The sequence below is a fragment of the Fringilla coelebs genome (assembly GCF_963513975.1).
Source record: "Fringilla coelebs genome assembly, chromosome: 3".
NCBI classification, from domain to species: domain Eukaryota; kingdom Metazoa; phylum Chordata; class Aves; order Passeriformes; family Fringillidae; genus Fringilla; species Fringilla coelebs.
In genome coordinates, this window is record NC_140030.1 from 91,011,103 (window position 1) to 91,032,348 (window position 21,246).

At 43.5% G+C, this 21,246-nt stretch overlaps 1 protein-coding gene across 1 annotated transcript in view; it reads right to left on the bottom strand.

The window, feature by feature from the left end:
- Positions 1-536: 536 nt before the first annotated feature.
- Positions 537-21,246, bottom strand: part of PKDCC (protein kinase domain containing, cytoplasmic) — a 36,691-nt gene continuing 15,981 nt past the window's right edge. Inside the window, exons 3-7 of the mRNA XM_084202043.1 lie at positions 18,877-19,148; positions 15,066-15,145; positions 14,114-14,221; positions 3,289-3,462; positions 537-1,714 (exon numbers count right to left, since the gene is read on the bottom strand). Coding sequence (XP_084058169.1) covers positions 1,629-1,714; positions 3,289-3,462; positions 14,114-14,221; positions 15,066-15,145; positions 18,877-19,148 — 720 coding nt within the window. The 3' untranslated portion in view covers positions 537-1,628. The remainder of the gene's footprint in view (positions 1,715-3,288; positions 3,463-14,113; positions 14,222-15,065; positions 15,146-18,876; positions 19,149-21,246) is intronic.

Below are 21,246 nucleotides of genomic sequence, written 5' to 3' on the forward strand. Positions count from 1 at the left end.
AAACCGCGGCGAGGCGAGCTCTGCTGCCCATGGTGCCACTGCCAGACCTTCCCTCCCTGTCAGACCCCACACTGCTGCCCAACTTCCCCTGGCTCTCCTGCCCTCCCTCCCTGCCCTCCCTGGCAGGGTCTGCTGCCCAGCCTCTGTTTTGGCCCAAGGAGCAATTTCATCAAGTCCTGCTCTCACCTTTGCCCCTTCCAAGTGCTAAAAAGCTGATAGCAGCATAAGGCAAAGCACAGAGCAGCAAAGGCTGCTCAACCACTGTCTGCTAACTGACTCACTTTGTGACAGGCAACCACATAGGCAAAGGCACCAAGTAGTCCGGGCACCAACAGACCCTTCCGTGGATACACACTGGAACAACCTCAGTTCTTTCCGGAAAAATTATGCCAAGTTAAAGTTTACATACAATACACTGGATTGAGGCATTTATTTGAAACACAAACACACAAAAACCAAGAATAAAAGAAATTTTATTTATCTTTTATTTTTATTTTTTTTACAAAAATAAACAATTTGAGAAACAAAAGCACATTTTTTCCTGACTGTACAAACTACAAAACAGTATGACATTGGTCACTTTAGCATTTACTTCATTGCTTTCACTGAAAGCAAATTCTCTAGACACACCCTGCCTTTAAGATGCATTTCATATAGAATTAAGGCTAGCATTCATTTGACATCATTAAGGTCATTTACTTCATTCACTCTAAGAATCAGCAAGCGATGCCTTAGAAAACCAAGGACCTGATGATAAAAGGTACGAATAACTGCAAGATAGTCATTAGATTAGTACTGTTCAACCAGCTGGACTGCTTTGCCAGTCTGTCAAAGATGTGGCTTCCTGAACAATTCAAACTGATTCAACAAAAGTCTTAAGCACAGGCTTAATTGTAAGCATATGCTCAGGCCTATCCAGCAAAGCACTCGGCACTTGGGTAAGTCCCTGCCCTTTCAGTGGGACTATTCATATGCTTATGTGATTTGCTAGATCCACAAAATGGCTCTTTCAAATTAAAAATGAAACTTTATGATAACATTGGAAGCAAAAATGAAAATTAGTTTCAGTCTTGCAATTCTAAACATAAGCAATTCCTTCCGTTCGACAAATATGCCGGCATTGCATATCCCATAGCTTGAACACAAATGCTGATTGTCCTCAGTAACGTTTGCTATTCAGCAGACAAACTGATACGCTTCAGTTCCTCTGTTGTGATTGTACGTGCCCAAATAAATACCAGTGTGGAGGATACAGGCTTCCCAGAGAAATGATCGGCTTTCATCCCTGGACACACATGTATAGGTCAGAAATGTTATGCTAACCTTGCTTAGAAAAGCCAGAGCTGCCAGCTGATTTATAACCAAAATTATACTCTAACAGTGTATCATCTCTTGTACTTTGCTTTGGGTTGTTTTGCTTTGTTTTTAAATCACATTTTCAAAATCATGTTTTATTGCACATTCATCCTGGTCATGCAGGTTATTTCTTTAAAGTTTCCTTTAGCACTCTATAGATTAGAATGAGTAATAGTGCAATTATTCTCCAGCCACCTTCTACCTAACAGCTGCCTATATTTATACACAAACAGCTCTTATCACTCACGTGTCAGACTGAACCACTTTAGGTGTCAGTCTGTCACCTTCACATATGTTATCTTGTCAGGATCAGGCACAATATGATTTGAGGCCATCTTGAAGAAGACAAGCTGCCGACCTGCATTGAATAGGAAAAGAGGGGGAAGGGGAAAATATTTAGAAGTGATGAGCAAAATGTTGCCCAACTTAAAATGCTGACATTTCAAATTCTATTTCAACCTATGCATTCTTCAGGCCATGCAAGACTGAACTCTCTCTTAACTTCAGCTGGTACAAAGCTGACCTGTTTTTGTCTAAAATGACACCAAAGTTCCCCTGGTTTTAGTATCTTTACTCTTACCTAATAATGGTCAAGATACAGCTGTGCACAGATAGCACAGCAAATGAAAGAAAGGTCTGAAGACTTAAATTAAAATTCCATGTGGTCTTTAAAAAAAGTGCTTTGAGACTCCCATTAATAAAAACAGGCTTGGGTTGGGGGCTTAAATGAAGGACATTCATTTGATTGTACAGAAGCAGAATCATATTTGCACTCTTGATTTTTACAAAACTGATCAGTGCAATGTGTACTAATCATGACTTTCTCTGAACCAGCTCTTGCCAGTCACTTTGTAGCTCTGGGCTTTAAACAAGTTGGAACAAGGTTTCTAGTCCTCAGACAAAAAGCAGCAGCAAGTGACAACCGTCTGGGTAGCATAAGGCACCTGCTGCATGTATATTCGGGCCAGTATATATTATATCCATTTATATCCTTGAATTTAGCAAGGTTTCTTTGTTTGGTGTCTGTGGGAGCCACAGCACAGCTCTTCCATCTCCCCACACTCACTGACCTGGTACCTCATTCACATTCCTGCCTCCCAACGAGCTCCTGCTGCCCCACAGACCTGCAAAATCACTTTCTTTCTTTGCAGCACAGACATACACTCCATGTCTGCTGTACTTCTGCCTTCCCTCTCTAAACCTGAGAAAATCAAATGCTATTTGCTCCCAGCCTGCCTCTCTAGGGGGCTCCCATAACACTATTTTCTTTAAAAGTATTGCATGGCACACAGGATGCCTCAACTACTGAGCAAATTTCCGAGCTGCAGGTTTCAGGGACTCAGGTGCTCATGCCTCAGGAATGGTGTGGCAAAGGGAATGGAAAATAAGACTACGAATAGGCTGTCCCATTTGCTTTTAATATTGTAACGTGAGATAGGAGTTGCTCTAAACTTCCTATGAATTTCCCTGTGCCAGAATAAATACTTTTTTAGTATATCAATTAACTTCAAAATTCCAACTACAGATAGTCTGACATGATGACTTAGTAGTCACTGGTTAGCTATAGACAAGGTTAATAGGAATTAAATTTTTCTTGGTTCCATGGAAGTGCCCATTCACACCTCCCAGAAGCACAAAAATGCAAAAAATAACACTTCAGATCCTGTGGTTTGGTAACCTGAGGTCCACGTGCTTAGCCCTCTAGTGCCAGCTCTTGTGAGCCTGTCTGTAATTTCTGCTTCCCTGACACCTGGCGAAGAGAAGCCTCACCAAAGAGAAGCTGCCTCAGCTGAACCTTCAGAAACTACCTCACTTCCAGATGCTGCTGGTGGCTCTCACAGCCCAGCACAACACACTGCCCAAGCTGTATTAAAACACTTAGGGCAGCCAGAATAGGTGACTCAGTTCTGCTCCACAGCATCCAGGACCTACCTGTCCAAGTTGTCTGGTTAGTCACGACAAAAGCTTTGCACTGGGAGTAGCTGTCACAGATCTCAATGGCTTCGTTGACATCGAACACAGAGAGGAGGCAGCCCTTGTGATGGTAGGATGGCCAGCATCTGTAGTTCTCATCAGGAATAAAGGCTTCAGGCACCCGTCTGTACTCTGCAAATCAGAGCAAAGCAGTGGTTGGAAAGCTCCAGTAAACTGGTTGTTTTTAACAGGCAAGGTTTATTAGAGCAGCTTAGGAGCAGGATATATGATGGAAAAGCTGACGGTTTAGGCTGTACCAGCTCTGGTTTACTCCCAAATGTGTTTATAGCTCTGCACTTTCCTTTCCTTTTCCTTCCCTCCTTTCTTCTTCTCACCTTTTTCTCCAGAAAGCGTCTGTAAATAAACAGTCTGTGCACAAAACCCCTTCCCCTTCCCCACTGCGGAGGCGAGGCTTTGGTTTTATTAGGAGTTTTACAGGAAGAATGTCCCATTGAATAAACAGCATCCACTTGAATGAACTGACTCACTGTCCTACTTCCCAACAGTGAGCAGGATTGTCGGGGTGAGACCTGACCAGGCGTTCCCAGCCCTCCCTCTCCCTCAGAAGAGCATGCTATTTTTCTCTGGCTCCTTTAGAGAAAGAAGAAAAGACAGGCTTTTAATTAAGCAAACTTTTTTTGCTTGCTCAGATTAGGACAAAAGAGGAGTCGCTTGATGGGCCTCTGCAGAGAAGGGAGGGGGGAAGTAGCGGGAGCATGTCAGCGTGGTCCTGCCCAGCCGCGCCTCCGCGCTGCCCCACCGCCTGCTCCTCTCCTTGGCTGCCGTTCAGTCTCACTTGCCTTTATGAGCTGCCTCTTGTTCTCTGTTCACAGCTCCTCTCACTTTCCCAGCCACTAACAGGGCTTTCTCTAATGAATGCATCAGCAAACTCAACTGATCATTTATAAACATTTCTGTTTAGCCTCCAGACGCACAAATTAATGGTTCCCTCCTGTCTCTCCTCCCCACGTCCTATTCAAAAAACTAAATACATTCTATATTTCTTCTAATTGTATCTATTATGGAAACCAGAGCTGCCTGCCCTGACTCACAGTCTATTCTTGAGTCACTTTGGTTCAGGCATTTTCTGCCTGCTCTGCTGATTCAGCCAGCTAATATTTCATACAGCACATTGTATGAACAGCACGGAGTCAAAGGCAAGTGTGTCTGCTACTCCAAACTGTCAATATTTCAACTGGGAAAAGAAGTGCACATTCATGAGTGCTCATTCTCACCACACAGTCTGAAACAGTGGGAAACAAATGTAGCAAATACATTCTATTTTAAGCCTAGCTAATTTAAAGGATCATAAGAAACATTCCCAAACAAGAAGAAAAATCAAAGTTGATCATGTCCCAGTTAATTCAAAAGCAAAAAAGTTTTCTTAATTCACGAAATGCAGATTCATGCACAAGAAAAAAAAAATTTCAAAATGTAGTTCCACATTATGACTGGTCATTTCTCCATCAAAAATATTTATGCATTTCTTTTGAAGAGAAGTCAGAGCGTAAATCAAACTGTTGGCTAGGTAAAAGTCCCTTTTTTCCCAGTTTCTGTATCAACTGTAGTGTAACAATAACTGAATGTAACAGAAGATTCTCTTCACATGGAACTGCTGAGTATTGATTTGAACCTCACAGCCTAGTAAAATGATGTGTAGAAATTAAAAGCAAAAAAAAAAAAAAATCAATTCCCTGTAGTTAGCACCGTATGTAACCATTTCCATCAGCATACATGCTATGCTGACTGGATATAAAACGTGATTATCCACAGTGCCTCTTTGCACACCACAGAACAGCCACCTCACACTGCACGGTGCCATGCCCCATGCCACAGGGGGCATTCACAGAAGGATGGTCCTTGCTGTGGCAGCAGGAGATGAAGCATCTGCCTGATTCTCCATGACAGCAGGGAGTGTGTCCCAGCCCCTCTCCAGGGCACTTTGGAGTCTGACAGGCTCCACGCTGCGGCTGGAAGCTGCAGCATCCCTCAGCACACCATCACCACACTAAGAGAGCAGCCCAACATGACATCATGTGTTTTTCTTCATGCAAGGGAGAAGCCCACCTTGAGGACCCTTATTTAATATTTAAATTATTTAAATTTCTCTGAGCACAGATATGCTTCTTAATAGGCCTAAAGCACTTCTCTTTTCCTCAGCATTGCTCCCAATACAGCTCTCAGGGGTTAGGCTCTCAGCTGACATACACAGACTTCAAAAGAGCAGCAGTGATTCAGAGGTAGGAGATAAAGTTCTCCCTTTCCATTGCCTTTTTCAAGGTGGCCAAGCCTGGTAAATCATCTGGGCAGCTCAGACTCATTAATCAACGGAGTTGGGCCAGCAGTAACTGTGATGGCAAGGTCCTGGTTTGAGTCTGCAAGCGAGGATGGAAACAGCCATGCAAGGCTAGCATCACCATGCAGCAGAGCCCTGTGGCTGTCCCTTCTCGCTGCTCCCTGCCAGTTCTGACGTGAGGGAAAGCCATAACTATCTCCAGCGACTATGGGAACAGGTAACAGGCACATGGCAGTGTGACACAGATGCAAAGAGCATTTTCCTTTGGCTGGGAGATCACCAAGCACCACACGGGTGGGAGCACTGCCGCTGGAATCTGAGGGAAGGCACACAGTCACACGGGCTCCACAAGGACAGCTTCTGGCAGGGCCTCCAACCGGCAGGAGCCACTGGATACCTGCAAATCTGGGGACTGAGCCTGTGCTGCCCACGGGGAGGGGAGGATGCAGTGAGGGGAAAGGCAGGAAGGCAGCCCCTGTACCCCCTTGCATGGCAAACAGCAGCGATGGCTGCCTGGAGTGCCTTCCCTTAGGAGCATCCCAATGGAAGGTGGCCACAAGGAGTGGAGAGCAGGACACTTGATGGCCCTGCACCCTGGTTCCCGCTCCCACTCCAGCCAGGCACTCCTGCTTGCCCTGGGAAGCCAAGATGGGACCTCCTCTTAACTATTACAGTCAGAACTGATCAGAAACTTGTTGCAGCATCAACCAAGTGGTGGTCTAAGCAAACTGCACTTCTCTTCAAAACCCACTCCATCTCCAGCAGAGCAAGGCAGCTGCCTTGTCCATTTGCATGGTAAAGGCAAGTATCCCTGGAATCTCTTACTTGCATAGTGTTGGTTTAGGGAGCTTACCCTTTAGCCCTTATTTGTATGACTTGTGAAGAAATGCACTCCTCTCACATGAACTGGAAGGACCCTCCTGAAGGATGCTCCTCCACTGAGATGTGTCCCAGCAATGACATTAGGTCCAGCCCTCCGGAGAGCTGGGCTTCCTCTACACCTTTAAATTGGACACCACAGTGCAGGTCCTCAATTAAGCAGTACTCCAATGGTTTAAAGACAGCTCCAGCCCAAGTTTTTGTCCTGCCAAGACCTGGAACTTGCTTAAATGGAGTCCTTGGAATTTGAAGGCTCACAGCAGTAAATCACATCATAAAAAGGTCAAAGTTCTGGTCAATTTCCAGACTAATGGTGTTTAAAACCAATAAATGCTTGCCTAATACTATAAATGCAGCCATAAATTTACACTTTTGTGTACATACACATAGCTTGACAGAGAGTACATAAAGTCTATCAAGGTAATGGCAAGGAACAGATCAGAGAAATGCAAGGCATCCCTACTGGTATCAGCAGAAAAAGACTCCTTTCCTCCATCTACTCATTTTGTGAGGGTTGAAGCAACTAAATGCAGTGCAGTAAGCCTGATCTTGATGTCACTTACAATGGGTTTACTCCAGAGTTTAACACAAGGGAGGTAATACAAGAGCTCATGATTACACAGATAGATTCTACTCCACAACATTTTTTTTTGTAAACATTTTGGAGCTTCAAGATACCTTGCTATGCAGAAGACAGGCAATCCTCAAAAGTTTTGTTTTGTGATAGCTTTTATAGTTTTAAATATTTTTACACGGTTGTTCTGACCAATCAAAACATGCTGCTTTGATCAGGCCAAAATCTTAGATGTTTCTCAGCATGATAGCCACATCCCCCATGATGGCCACACTGATCCTCAAACCAAGGTCACCCACTTCTTGTGACAAATAAGAGAGACATTTTAAAAGCAATCTGCAGCATCACTGACTAGTGCAAGAGCTATAAAAAAAAGCCAATGCTTCCAATGCTTTAAATTTTTATTCTATCTTTTTTCCCATCAAAAACCACCTGCATTGTCCCAAAGCCGACTACAATCTATAAACATACTCATTTTCACTGTACTAGACTGAATCATATAAAGAGCTCCACAAGTATATAATAAACTATGTGAAACCGCCTGCGGTTTCCCCCTTTTAGCCTGTCTGAATCACCCTAAATCTGACTTTAATCAGTCCTAATGACCGTTTATTTCAGCCACAGCAGCCAGACTGCATTTTTACTACCAACTACAGCTACTTGTTGGAGATTTGCCCAGTTCTCTTATCACCTGCCAATACACTGTGGGTCAATGACAGAGACACAGCCACGTTCATCCTTGAGAGAAAAATCGTGTTGCTCCTTTTTCTCCCTCCGTTTTTCCTCCAGTCTCAAGAGGAACACTGGCAGTCTACTCTGGAATTGCTTTTAATTGCTTTGCTCACAAGTAAGCAGAAAGAGCCTGATCTTGCCAATATCAGCAAAAAGTGGTATTGAGCAGTGTTTTGCTCTACAAACAGTCCCTTCTGATTCCCAGGGAGCTCTTGGAGAGCAGCACTGGATCCAAAATAGACAATAATACAGCAATGTTTTTATTTTTAGTATGCTTCATTTTACTCTGAACTTTTCCTCATGTTCCAATACCTCACACTTAAACATGCTCCTGACAGCAGGCCCTGCGAGGCACCGCGCACGGGTTGCTGAGAGAGCGGCTTTGGTGTGGCTGAGGAGGCGAGGGACAGGCCTGTCCCTCTTTGGTGTGCCTGAGGAGGTGAGGGACAGGCCTGTCCCTCTTTGGTGTGCCTGAGGAGGTGAGGGACACACCTGTGTGCCTGAGGAGGCAAGGGACAGGACTGTCCCGCTCTGTGTGCCTGAGGTGAGGGACAGGCCTGTCCCACTTTGGTGTGTCTGAGGAGGTGAGGGACAGGCCTGTCCCGCGGGCTCTGCTTCCAGCTAGGCCTGGCACATCCCAGCTGCTGGGAAAGCCAGGCTGGCCTGGCGGGAACGGCTCTGCCTCGGAGCCGGGGAGAGCCCTGCTCATCCTGTGGGGAGCGTTCTGGGCACAGCTGTGCCCCAGAGCCAGGGAGAGCCCTGCTCGTCCTGTGGGGAGCGTTCCGGGCATGGCTGTGCCCCAGAGCTGGGCAGAGCCCTGCTCCTCCTGTGGGGAGCGTTCCGGGCATGGCTGTGCCCCAGAGCCGGGGAGAGCCCTGCTCCTCCTGTGGGGAGCGTTCCGGGCATGGCTGTGACCCAGAGCCCGGGAGAGCCCTGCTCCTCCCGTGGGGAGCGTTCCGAGCACAGCTGTGCCCCAGAGCCCGGGAGAGCCCTGCTCCTCCTGTGGGGAGCGTTCCAGGCACGGCTGTGCCCCAGAGCCCGGGAGAGCCCTGCTCCTCCCGTGGGGAGCGTTCCAGGCATGGCTGTGCCCCAGAGCCAGGGAGAGCCCTGCTCGTCCTGTGGGGAGCATTCCAGGCACAGCTGTGCCCCAGAGCCCGGGAGAGCCCTGCTCCTCTGGTGGGGAGCGTTCCCGTGTCCTGCTCCGGGCCGGGCGAGGCCTCGCGGCTCTCTGTGCGCTCCCGTTGTGCCGGCAGCAGGGCCGTATTTAAATCCCTATTCAGGCCGTCGCTGAAACACAAATAAATAACTAGAGGAACGACATGTTCCCTTACATTTTATTCCTGTTAACGTGACACAGCTGGAGCATTTTTCCTGCCTCGTGCCCCACATCCCAGGGAGCTGTTCCATACCCACAGCCACCTCTGTGGCACACACCAATTTACCAAAGACAACAAGCCCAAAACGTCCTACAGATGCTTAAACATTGCTTGTGGTCCACCCGGTCGTAAAAACAAGGATGCTGATGATGGACAAGCCAGAAGTTGCCTAGGGTCACGTGTAGGGGCATTTAAGCTTGCACAGCATATATAAAAGACACTCAGGGACTTCTTCAGTGTTCTGGAAGGGAACTGAGGACCTCAGCAGAAAGCATTTTGCTGTGCAGTGCCAAGTTGGACAGGGAGAAGTTGAGCAACAGCAGAACACATTGCTCAGGGAACAGGGTAAATGGCTTGCACGGTGGTGGAGATATAAGGGAACAACAAGCAATTGGTTGTGGTCCCTGCTGCACAGACCCACTGAACTGCCAGCTGCAAAGGAGCCTGCTCCTCTGTTCCTGTGCGCTGGCATTGCCTGGCTCCTGATGTGAGAGCCCTCCCAGCCAGGCAGGGTGCAAAGGAGACTTTCTGCCCTGTGCACCTTTCCCCCTCAGCCCTGAAGGCTCTGGGAAAGGGACACCAAAAGCTCATGTATAAAAAATAATTTAAAAAAAATATAAAGCTGATAAGATTTATCATAACATATTTCGATAGAGCAGGAATCTGGGCTGCAGTTTGTTCCTGATTTCAATAATTCTTGGGTAGATTTACAGATTCCTAAGCAGGTTGCTATAGTGACCCTGCAGAATATTTTTTTCAAAACACTGTTGTACTGTAAATATTTACATACAGCATAATCCTGCCAAATTGTCATGAGACAAAGGAAAACACAACGTGTCTTTGCTTTATGTCCAGCCTTCCAGCTTTTTTAGCTTTGAGAATGTGCTTCCAGCTAACAACAGCAGCTAATTACAGCTTTCTGTAGGCTTGCACACCCCCAGACCTAATAATGGGTCATTTATTAGCTTTAATGAATAACAAAGCTATCCGATTTACGAGTGTTAGCTGATTTCACGCATTTCTGAGTAAATTCTGAGTTAACTGAAGGGTTAACTGAAGGCTTAGCTCAAGGGCCAGATACTTGGTACAAATCACTGTCACTTGATTGAAGTAATAAAAACCTTGATACTGGGGCATGACTTTACTGATGAACATCAGTAGTTTTTTTATAGTCTCCTTAATCTGGATAATTAATGGAATGATTTAATCATTTTTAGATAACATATGTCAGAAGAAATACATGGTTCCTGTTTTAATTCACATTCTTCTGGATTCCAGCAGGAGAGGCCAACAGCCAATGGAATATAAAAGCATTTGTTCCTGGTGTTGTTTTAAATGCTGCAATGTTCCCATATCAACATGAACAGCAGTGTGATTTATGACTGCAGAACACATACACAGCTATCAAATGTCTCCCACGCCTCTACTCTAGGATACTAAACCAAAGTCCAGAGCATAATATAATTTACAGCACTATAAAATCTTTACAACTGAAGCACAGTGAAAGCTTAATATCCAAGACCTTCTGTAATATGACTATGTCATCTTGTTAAACTTTATTTATGGGAACACTAGGGCTGACAAGAACTTTTCTTCATGCCACTTCCCTACTGCTTATCAATATCACCTTTCTCACTTTGTGATGTTCATAGGAGGAGGTCTTCCTTTCAAAAACATAAGTTCACATAGATAACACACGTTTCCTCAATGTTAATGTTTTAGTTATGGCCTTACATGACATGACCAAGATCATGATCTTGTCTTTCCTACTATGAATTTACAATGGCCTATCCAAGATAATGTCTAATTCCAAGCATTTAAGACCTAAGACAAATTCTGAAGCTCCATTACCTGAACCTTCTGTAGTTTCTTTTCAAAACCAAACCAAAACAAAACCTTATGATTCTTGGATCTGAATTTTCTTCTTGTTTTTTTAGGATTTCATAATATTATTTTGTCACTAAACCTTTGGATGCCAGGAGACTGGCATCACAAATTCCTGTCATTTCTACTGTTTGTGAGAGCAAAAATCCTGGAGTGAGTCACCTTGTGAGAGTTCTATCATCTGGAGCAAAATGGATGCAAACTTGTGCCTCCCCCATCTTGGCACCCATTGGGGTATGAATGCAAACCTGATTAACTCCAATCTGGCCTGAGAACCAAATGATCACCTTTAATTTTATCTTAACTTGGCACTGGGCTGAAAAACACCCTTCTTGAACTTGGTCTATGCTGCAGAGCAACGCAGAAAACATTTTAAAAAATCATGCAATCTTAAAAATATGGTTTTTGTCCTAACAGGGCCAAAGCAGGACTTCAACCTACAGCTTGGGAAGATATCCCAGTTGTTCCTTTTCATCCCTGTCTACCCCTCTACCAAGATCTATACACAATATTCCATCTGCTCAGCTTTTCAGCCTTGGTTTCAGTGGTGAGGACGTAATCTCAGTTGGGAACATCCTGCCAGAAGAAGAGGCTGATTCCCTGGACACCACTCCCTTCCAGGACACCTGTCACCCTCTCCTGCAACTCCACTGTACCACAGGAGAGTTCCTCATTTCATTGCCTCTGAATAAATTCTAATTAATAATTTCTAATTCTGTAATCTCTGGATTGAAAATTTAAAAAATTAATTCCAACACAGTATTAGTATCAGATATCAGTCAAATATCAGTGGAGGAAAGATTATGGTTTGAATTAAAATAATAAAAGTGGGTATATAGGCACATTTTAGCCCTCATTATATGACTTCTTCATATTTGCCTGTCAAGGAAAGGGAGTCTTAAAATAGAAATAGATTACAACACCTTTTCTGTTTGGTTAAAGTGGCCTTAAAACAAACTAGAAATAGGCCTGCACATCTTAAAGGCATGGCAGTTAAGTCTGAGAACACATCTGATCTAAGTGTAATTTCTAGTAAGATACCCAATTCCTCATGCTTGTCCCTGGTTGAGAACATTTTCTTATCAAGGAATTCAATATTACACTCAGGGTATTTAATGTACATTATCCAATACATTACACAAAGGACCTACAGATTTTCAACATCTTTGGTCACACTGTGAAGTGTCTAAGTCCATTAGCAGTGTCCTGCAAATAAAACAGGCTCCTTGCAGAGCAGGGCATTGCCACCATGAACATGGGGGTAGTGGATTCTGTATTACATTATTAAGGACTCTACAGAATGAACACAAAAATGTGTAATTATTACAGTAGCTAAATATACGTGGAGCTCTGCTTTATATCCGTGGAAACCTGCACTGATACGCTGACTACTGCTGTCCAAAGCTTCTCTCCTTGTGAGTCTTTATAAACATGACAGATCTCTAAAATTCAAAAACTTCACCTCGTCCTGATACATCAGTTAGACCTGGAATCAACTAGCATCATAGAACAACTTCAGCTCTACTGGCACTTCTTCAACAAAGGACATGTTTGTACTATTGATTGTACTGCTGAAAATAATTTTGCTGTGTTGACAGGTATCACTCAGCACAGATGTGATGAAAAGCTGAATATTAGAAAGTTAAATGAACACCTGCAACAATTTTCCTGCCAATTTTACAACAAAATAAATATTGAATTATTCTGATAAGTGGGTCAAATTCATCCCTGGTATCATGGCCCTTTGAGGTTAACAGAGCCACAACCAGAATGAATTTGGCTCCTGTGTCTCTTTCACTGAGCAAATGTTTCACTAAACTTTTCAAACCCCCTGTGCCAACATTCATCTTCATTTAGAACCTATCTTTCCCTCTTTACTGAGCTTTTGCAGCAAAGCCATAATTTTCCTATCAACTTGTAGTCAATTATGTTGACAGTTTGACATGAACATCGTACGTACACAAAAATAATTTGCAAAGCAGCTTTTACAATTGTTGAGCTTAACAGTCATTTCCAGCACACATAATATTCTTTGACATGTACAATTCCACAGCTATCCTTCTAGGAAGAACATGCACCACTTCCTACCACAGCTTGAATATCATACAGACATATTATGAAAAAGATACTGTTATTCAGCCTTGTTTTCATCCTGTTCTTTTTTTCTATTTGTTTATTCTATTGCTAGCAGAAGATGAGGGACACACTATTTTTCCCTTGCAAAGGAAGTAAAAACTTTAGTCTTCCAATCATTAAACATTTATGTTCCAAGAAATTTATTTTAAGTCCCAGGAAGCCCATGGAGGGTTACAGCCTCATGATTGGGTTCTCCCCAGTATATGTTCAGGCAGGTTTTGATACTACAATGTAGCTATGATATTTTATGAAAAATCATTTCTTTAGGATTTTTCCTCTTGAGAAGCTGAGAGGCTTCAGAAACAAAATGTAAACTATTCTTACCTGCTGCTGTGGAATGCAACAGGTGGATTTGTGATTGGTCTCATCCAGTTGTTTCCAATTAATAGCCAATCACAGTCCACCTGTCTCGGACAGTTTCTGTCAGTCTGACGTTTTGTTATTCATTCTTATTTTATTCTTAGCTGAGCCTTCTGATGAAATCCTTTCTTCTATTCTTTTAGTATAGTTTTTAACATAATATATATCATAAAGTAACAAACCAAGATTTTTGAACATAGAGTCAACTTTCTCGTCTCTTCCCTCACCCTGAGACTCCTGCAAACACAGTCACACTACAACACCAGTGTGTGGATGTGGTGAAACACATTTTCCATAAATCTGTCATGGAGAACTCCCTTTGGATTTCCTTATTCCCATTACAGCCTGCTCACACTTATGGATGTCCAGCTACATCACAGAGTGAGAAGAGTTACAGGAGGCTCCCAGGAAGCAAAAAGCAGATAAAATATTATCACATGCATGATTTCAAGGACCACTGAGCTTTGCTTTCTGCACATTAACCCTTGCAAACCTCACAACAATGGTAAAATCTCAGATTTTAGGTTTCAAGGAAGATGACTTTACCAGCTTTCGGCACCCGGGTTGTGTTCTGCAGGTACTCCCCACTCTTATACAGATTCAAAACTCTCTCCAGCTGAGCAGCTGTCTCATCTATTCCCCAGTGAAGTTCTCCTTTAAAAGCAGAGGAAAAGAATGACTTAGATGACGAGCATCCTGCACAGGACAAAACAAGGTTTTATTTGAATGAAGCCCTAAGCATGGGAGCCCCGTGGTGCCCTGCTCCATGGCAGGGTGGTGATGTGGGCAGGAAATCCCTGAGTTCCTGCAAGTTCCTACAAGTCTCACACCTGACATGGCCCAGGCATTCCAGAGGCTGGCTCATCCAGCTGGTAGCCCCAGGCCTGCAGGCACAAAACACTGAGGGTTAGAACTCCCCACAAGGGATCAACATCAGTCAATACAAGGAACTCCAAAGCTTTGCTCGCTCATTAGCTATAGCCCAGCATCATTTATTTTCCCTTCAGATGCACACTGGAGCAAGGCACGGAAAAACCCTCAAATCAGTGTCACAGGCAACTACTCTTGTCTCAAAGCCACTACCTTGGTAATCAGTGAAGACCTATGGAAATGCCATTTGTGGCTCTGGCTTCTGAGGTATAAAACACCACTGATATCATTGACAATGAGAAAGTATCCTGGATTTTAGTATTAAAATTTCCCTTTCCAGGGACAGAAGTTTTTCCGGACCCCACAAGGAATTGCATTCTGATGCAATTCACCCTGAGGTGTCAGGATGAAACAAATATCTCTGTGAAGCCTAGATAAAATCTAAAAATGGGATTTCTCTGCTGTATGGGGCCATTCTTGCCTTCTTGGTATGGGAGCAATTTCATCCTGGATAGAAAAACAGTCTAGTTCTATTGCAGTGAGCACAAAAGCGGCATCCTCCCCTCCCAACCATAATAGTTACACTAAAAAAGCAACTACTTGGCATTACCATGCTTATTGTGATTACCTGTTGCATTGACTATCTTATCCAGCAATGGTCTCAGTGAGGATGGAGCACTGTGTGGAAGAAGATAGGTAAAAAAAAACCTGCAATAGAAAAGTAACCAATGTTGACTTTTTTTTTCTTTTACAAGAGTTTACAAACATCTGGTAACTCCTGAACATCATAAGGAATAAAATTCCTATTGCTTATATGCCGCTGACCTATTCAGGAAATATAATGGTATTCTATACTCAAATAAATACATAGCTGAGACTATTCACACACAGCTGTCTGGCCTACCTAGACCACGCTGCTACATACAAGGCTGCCTTGTACCTGTGTGTAAATGTTCCATTAATACAGCAATTTGCTGTGAAGCCCCACAGATTGTGACTATTTGCAAAGCTGTCTGTACTTCAACAAACTAAAAGGATGCCATCAACCCCGTAAATCTTGGGCTTGCTTTCTTTTTCAAACCTTGAAAGTGCATAAATTAGATTTCTGTTCATTTCTAATGAATGAAATTACTATTCTCTTTACTACAGTTTTCTTAGACTTTCAAATTAAGTGCCAGGAGAAAGCCATCTTCTATTGTTTAAATGCTGCTGGAATACTGAATGTCCTCTCTGTTCCTATCATTAATCTCTAATCAAGGATACATTCATGTATTCACTGATGGAGGTAGAATCACAGAATGAGAGAGGCTGGAAAGCACCACTGGAGGTCAGCTAGTCCATCCTCCCTGTTAAAGCAGGGCTTCCTAGAACAATTTACTTAGGATTGTGTCCTTGTGGCTTTTAAATATCTACAGAGAAGAGACACAACTCCATTTTAATGTTTTTTACTATAAAAGAAAAAACAATGTGCCCTTACCATCCCTTGAAGTACATTTAATTTTCATATTTCTCCTTCAGAGTTCTACTACTCTGCCAATACTACTGCCTATTGCAACTAACTCAGTGTCACAGAAACCTAAGATGGAGATGGACAGGTCAGGATCTGGCAATACAAACAGAACTACTGGACATAGATATTAGCTAATGAAAAGAACAGGAACACAATTGGGAAATTGCCCTGCTTCACGTCTAACTTGCAAAGCAAAATAAACAGTTTTTCATATACAGAGACCACATTGTCAAATGGAAACCCCCAGGGACTCATGCTCAGGAGGAAGACCGGCAGATCCTTTACATAAACACAAATTGGAAAATTCAGTTACTGATACCAAAAATGGATCACAGAGGCAGGTATTGTTCAGCTGACACTATTTATACAATGAATATTGCTCTGAGAATGTAACTCCCTTTTCCATCCCAAACAAAAATAATGTTTATGGTTTTCCCAAGTGGGATAATCCACTTGGTAGGTTTTCCTGATGATGAGTATGAAACAGCCAATGTAAATACATACAGAAATATGAAGAGCAGTGCAACATTTGTAACAAATAATTTGTCTGGTACATTTGAGCTCATTGTTTTTTGCTTAGAGATTATCCCTAAAGCAGAGTCCAACTGATTGTGAATAGTTCTTTGCTAAAATCCAGTAGCTGTCACTAAGTTTGCTCAATGCTGGCTGGAAGCAAGTCACGGAGGTTATTGTTTTTCCGTAGCTACAGGGCCACAGAAACATGCGACTGTTCTACTGCAAACACCCACATGTGAGATCCTGACATATACAGACACTGCAGTCTGCACAACTTAATTGCAAGAACATTTGTTATTCATCGATTCCAGGGCCAGTGTGATCTGCATAACACAGACTGTCAGATCTTTTTACATTTGTTCCTTCAAATTGTTTCTTTTTGAGAAGTATCTGATACTAATTTAAGAATTCTCAGTGATGGAGAATTCATCTCAGCCATTGGTTAATCATTCAAAATATTAATTTTGTTTACTTTCAAAACTGTTCAGTGCTTTGAAAACTGTTCCCCCAAACACTTGGAAGAAAACACAAGTAAGACACATTTGTAACTGGAGGTAACCATCTGAAAGTCAAAACAGGCCAATTCTTGTAGAGGTTTCTCCTAAATGTTTTCTCTCCTTTAATTATTTACCTCATAAAGAAACCAGTAAGAGACGCTTAAATATGCTCTCAAGGTTAGGGTGTGCTCTGTTTTAAAATTACTAGGAGTTTATGCATTGTTTGATATATTGCTGCTTTTGACTTCTATCTAGCAGCTTCAGAGGGCAACCTCCAAGCCTACAGCAACAGAGTGCACCTATGAAAATAATAAATTTAGCAGCCTATCCCTAATGAAGTGAGGATTTCACCTTCTGAGACAAGTGCATAGGGCTTGATGTGACTCCTTAGCATAGGTGGTCACAGCCTCCCACACCGTGAATCCACTGTTCAACAAAACCCCATGTCTCTATGGAATTAAGGCAAAGCAGGGGCTGAGAACACTGGGGCACTGTGCATGAAGCACACACTTGAGAGCAGTTCAAAGGCAATATTAAAAACTGTATTAGAAAAAGACCACTTCCTTCAGAGTGTGACCAGCAACCTGCCACAAGCCCACCACACCACAGACATGTCCCCATTTACAACCGAGATGGATGGGCGCCTATTAAAGGCTTCTTACCCAGAAACAGTAAAACAGTCTTAACCAAAAGCTAGCAAGCTAAGCAAGATCTTTAAGCCAAGCAAATGGAAATGGAAAATCTTGCAGGACACACTAAATACTGAGCTGCACAACTGCAGATGGCTGTCATGTGGTGCAGCCCATTTCAGTGTGGTCAGCTAATGCAACACACATGCTGGTGAGCGCCCTGCGACCAAAGCAGAAGGCTCTCTTTGGAGCAGCCTCTCCTCGCTGTGGTCTGGAAGGCAGTGAATGGCATGGCACTTGAAAGGGAAGCCTAAGAAATGAGCACACCATTATGGCACTGCTCTGAGATCTCCATCCTCCCATCTGGATCAGCCAGGGCGGCCGCCCATCCCAGCAACGCCCGTCAGACAGAGCAGCAATGGCAGGATGAGCACGGCACTGAGCATGCACTACTGACTCCCTGGAAAGCAGTGACATGGCTCCCCCAGCATCCCACACAACCCTCTGGGGGTCTAATGGTTGATGGGGGAGAGCCAAGACCACAAACACAAAGCCATCGCCCAGAAGGACCCAGCTGTAAATCTGGACACAGCTTGAGAGTCAAACTTGGAAGATTTGCAATAGCTGAACGCTTCCTTCAGCATGGCCAACTGGTCCAGCATGGCCCATTGCCCAAGTGCCTCCCAGTGTAGGCACAGCACCTGCTCACACAGACCTGGGGCTGAGAGGGAAGGGTGAAAAGACCACCCTTGCTTTAAGAGGTTTGGGCTTAGACCCAGAATGTCAGCACCTGAGGGTGGTCCCAGCAGCTCCAGGGATGCCCTGAGCAAGGCAAGTAGCACTGAGCCAGAAGGCAAGATGTGAACTGAGCTCTATGTCTCCCTCTGAAGCCAGTCTTTTGCTCAGCTGGTGGTGCAAAACATGTGATGACCCCTCTTAACTCACATCAAAGAGCTGCTGGAATTGTCGCACCACAGAACTTGTGGGCCCCAAGCTCCAAAAGTGCTTATGCTTCACTCCTATGAAAATCTCTGCTTGAGTGAAGAATTCAGTGGGCTTCAACCAACACAGAATTAGACTGAGTGGTGACTCACACTCAGAGTATGCAAAATATTTCAAACGTTATAAATGCCATGTATTTTCACAAATGAAACAATTATTCATGGCTTCACTTACTCCTGGGCATTGGTTCTGAGACAGTATGTGCTCATTGATGTGAGTAACTATAAAGGATGCTGGAGCTCTAGGCCCACCCTTAATTCTACATGGCTTTATCTGTCCACACACCTGTAGGCATTATAGAGATTCCTCTTTTCATTCATGCTCTGACACCGTCCCTCAACCGAGCAGGGCAGGGTAAAGTTTCTCGCAGGGAATTCCATGAAGCAGTCACTGTTACTGGTGCAAGAGCTCTCCTCAACACTGGCATCATCCAGATCTGTCACCTTCAGCTCCCCATCCACAATCACAAACTGCCGAGGGCGAAAATCCAGTAATGTCACCGAGCCAAGAGGAGAGTGAGCCAAGTAATGCAGAAGCCGAACTAAGCTGAGACAGATCTGAAACACAAAAACACGGGTACCTCACATTGTTTTCTCAGTGCAAAGTATACAACAAAACCACTTAGCTGAAGATATGCTCATAAATTTATGACTTAATATAAGCATTATAACTTACCCTCACAACTAAATGTTGCAACCAAGGTATTTTTTCACAGGATTAGCAGAGCTGATTGTAAAAGCCTGAGAGACTTGAAACAAAAATAAGCTTCTTTACAAGTGCTTTCCCACACTATTCTTGAAGCAGGGTTCATTGTTGCTATTCTTACTTTTAACAGAAATAAAAGCATTAACTTTTAATAACACTTTATGCACAGGCGTTGACCACACAATCTGATCCTGCTCTTTTACAAACTCCAGGTCTGGAAATTTTGGCTGGATTGCCCTGCACCCATGCCTGGAGCTCCAACTGCAGACAGTGTCTGTATTGCCTCTGTACTGATCTTGCCTCTTGACTGTTTTTATATTTTTTTCCACTGTTTCCCCTGATTTTTTCCTTTTACCAGGGGAGAAGGAAGCAAATTCCCAGGAAGAGGAGCTCCACAGGTCCAGCGTAACCCTGCACCATGCCTCAGGGTAAGTGTCATATGTCTGATTGCCTTGATGGATCTGCCATGGTGGACCCTCATGCACCACTTTGAGGCTGAGGTGGGAGCTCTGTGCTGATGTTTCACTTTTCCATTACAGATTAGAAACTTGAGTAACTCTTACTAGGCAGCAGCCCTGATGAACATCAAATTCAGCCCCCTTACCAAAGTCCTGTTTTCAATTCATGCATTCCTTTAGAGTCCACTATGTAACCTATTAATCCAAAGGTAGCAGTAACATGAACAGAGTTAAATACTGGAATTTTTATTTTATGTATTAAATAAATAATAGATCATATTCAGTTTAGCAGGCTTTTTACTTTTTATATATAATCTTTGTTTTCTATTAAAATACAATGTTAAGGGCATGCGCATTGAAGTACCCAAACCCAAATTCAGTCTAGGGGCTTAAACAATACACTCAAGGGTGCACCTCAACTCATCCTTGATAAGAAAGCTGAGCATAGCTGAAGTTATCCCTCAGATCCTTCACTTGTGGGGCGTTAGAACCATCTCATTCTTCTACCTAATCCTTCTCCTGAGCAGACAAGAACATTTTTCTCCTACTTACAGGATACCATAGTTCATATGGAGGTGCTTGTAGGTGCATACAAGTGTGGTTGTGGGAAGTTAAACTTGAGCACCCTTTACCTCCCCTTGGAAGGACACAGAACTCCTGTCTGTGTTATCCTGCAATACACTGTACAGAAAAAGCCCATACAGCCCAAGCTAACCTATAATATAGGTATCTTCAAATTCCAACAAACCCAGAATTTAGCTTGAGCTAACCCACAGGTTGTCATCCAAAATTATTGCCTTTTCTCAAATGCCAAAAAGCTCCCTGCTCCTGCACCAGCAACCTCTGTGCCCAACCCCAACAGGCTCTGCTGTGCAGGCTGGGACTGCAAATGCCCCCCTACACCAAGCTTTAAGCACACGGCTGAAGGCTTTGCTCAGTGTCACACACCTATGGATTACTCAGCTTACTGCTCAGTCCATCCACACAAGGAAATTATCAATTGTAGGAATGACCTCATGGATTTATGCAGTCATTTTCAGGACTGGACCACAAACAAGTCTCACATATCAAGAGACAATTTTATTTCCTTCCTTTTCTGTATTAGCTGCATCCTAGACAAAGGAACAAGCATGACATTACTTAGGACTTCATTACAGTGGTCACAGGAATGTTTCACCTAAAATTCTACCTCTGTGAAGGTTTTCATCTAATTCCCCTTTTATCTTCCTTTGCAACTGCTCACTCAGAAATATCCACACTGGAAAGAAACTTTTCTTTTTATTACCCATAATCTCTTGGTCATTTATTTTGTACATAATTGCTATCACAGTCCATTATTTGCATTCCCTGGATGAGATGAGCTAAAGGCAGGTGTTTTGGGAACCCTGCTGAGTACCTCTGCTGCTTATCAAGACCACGATTTTTTCAGGAAAAGGGAGCTGCTGCTTAGTGCAGGCAACATAACTTGCTCCAGCTGTATGAGTAAAATAAA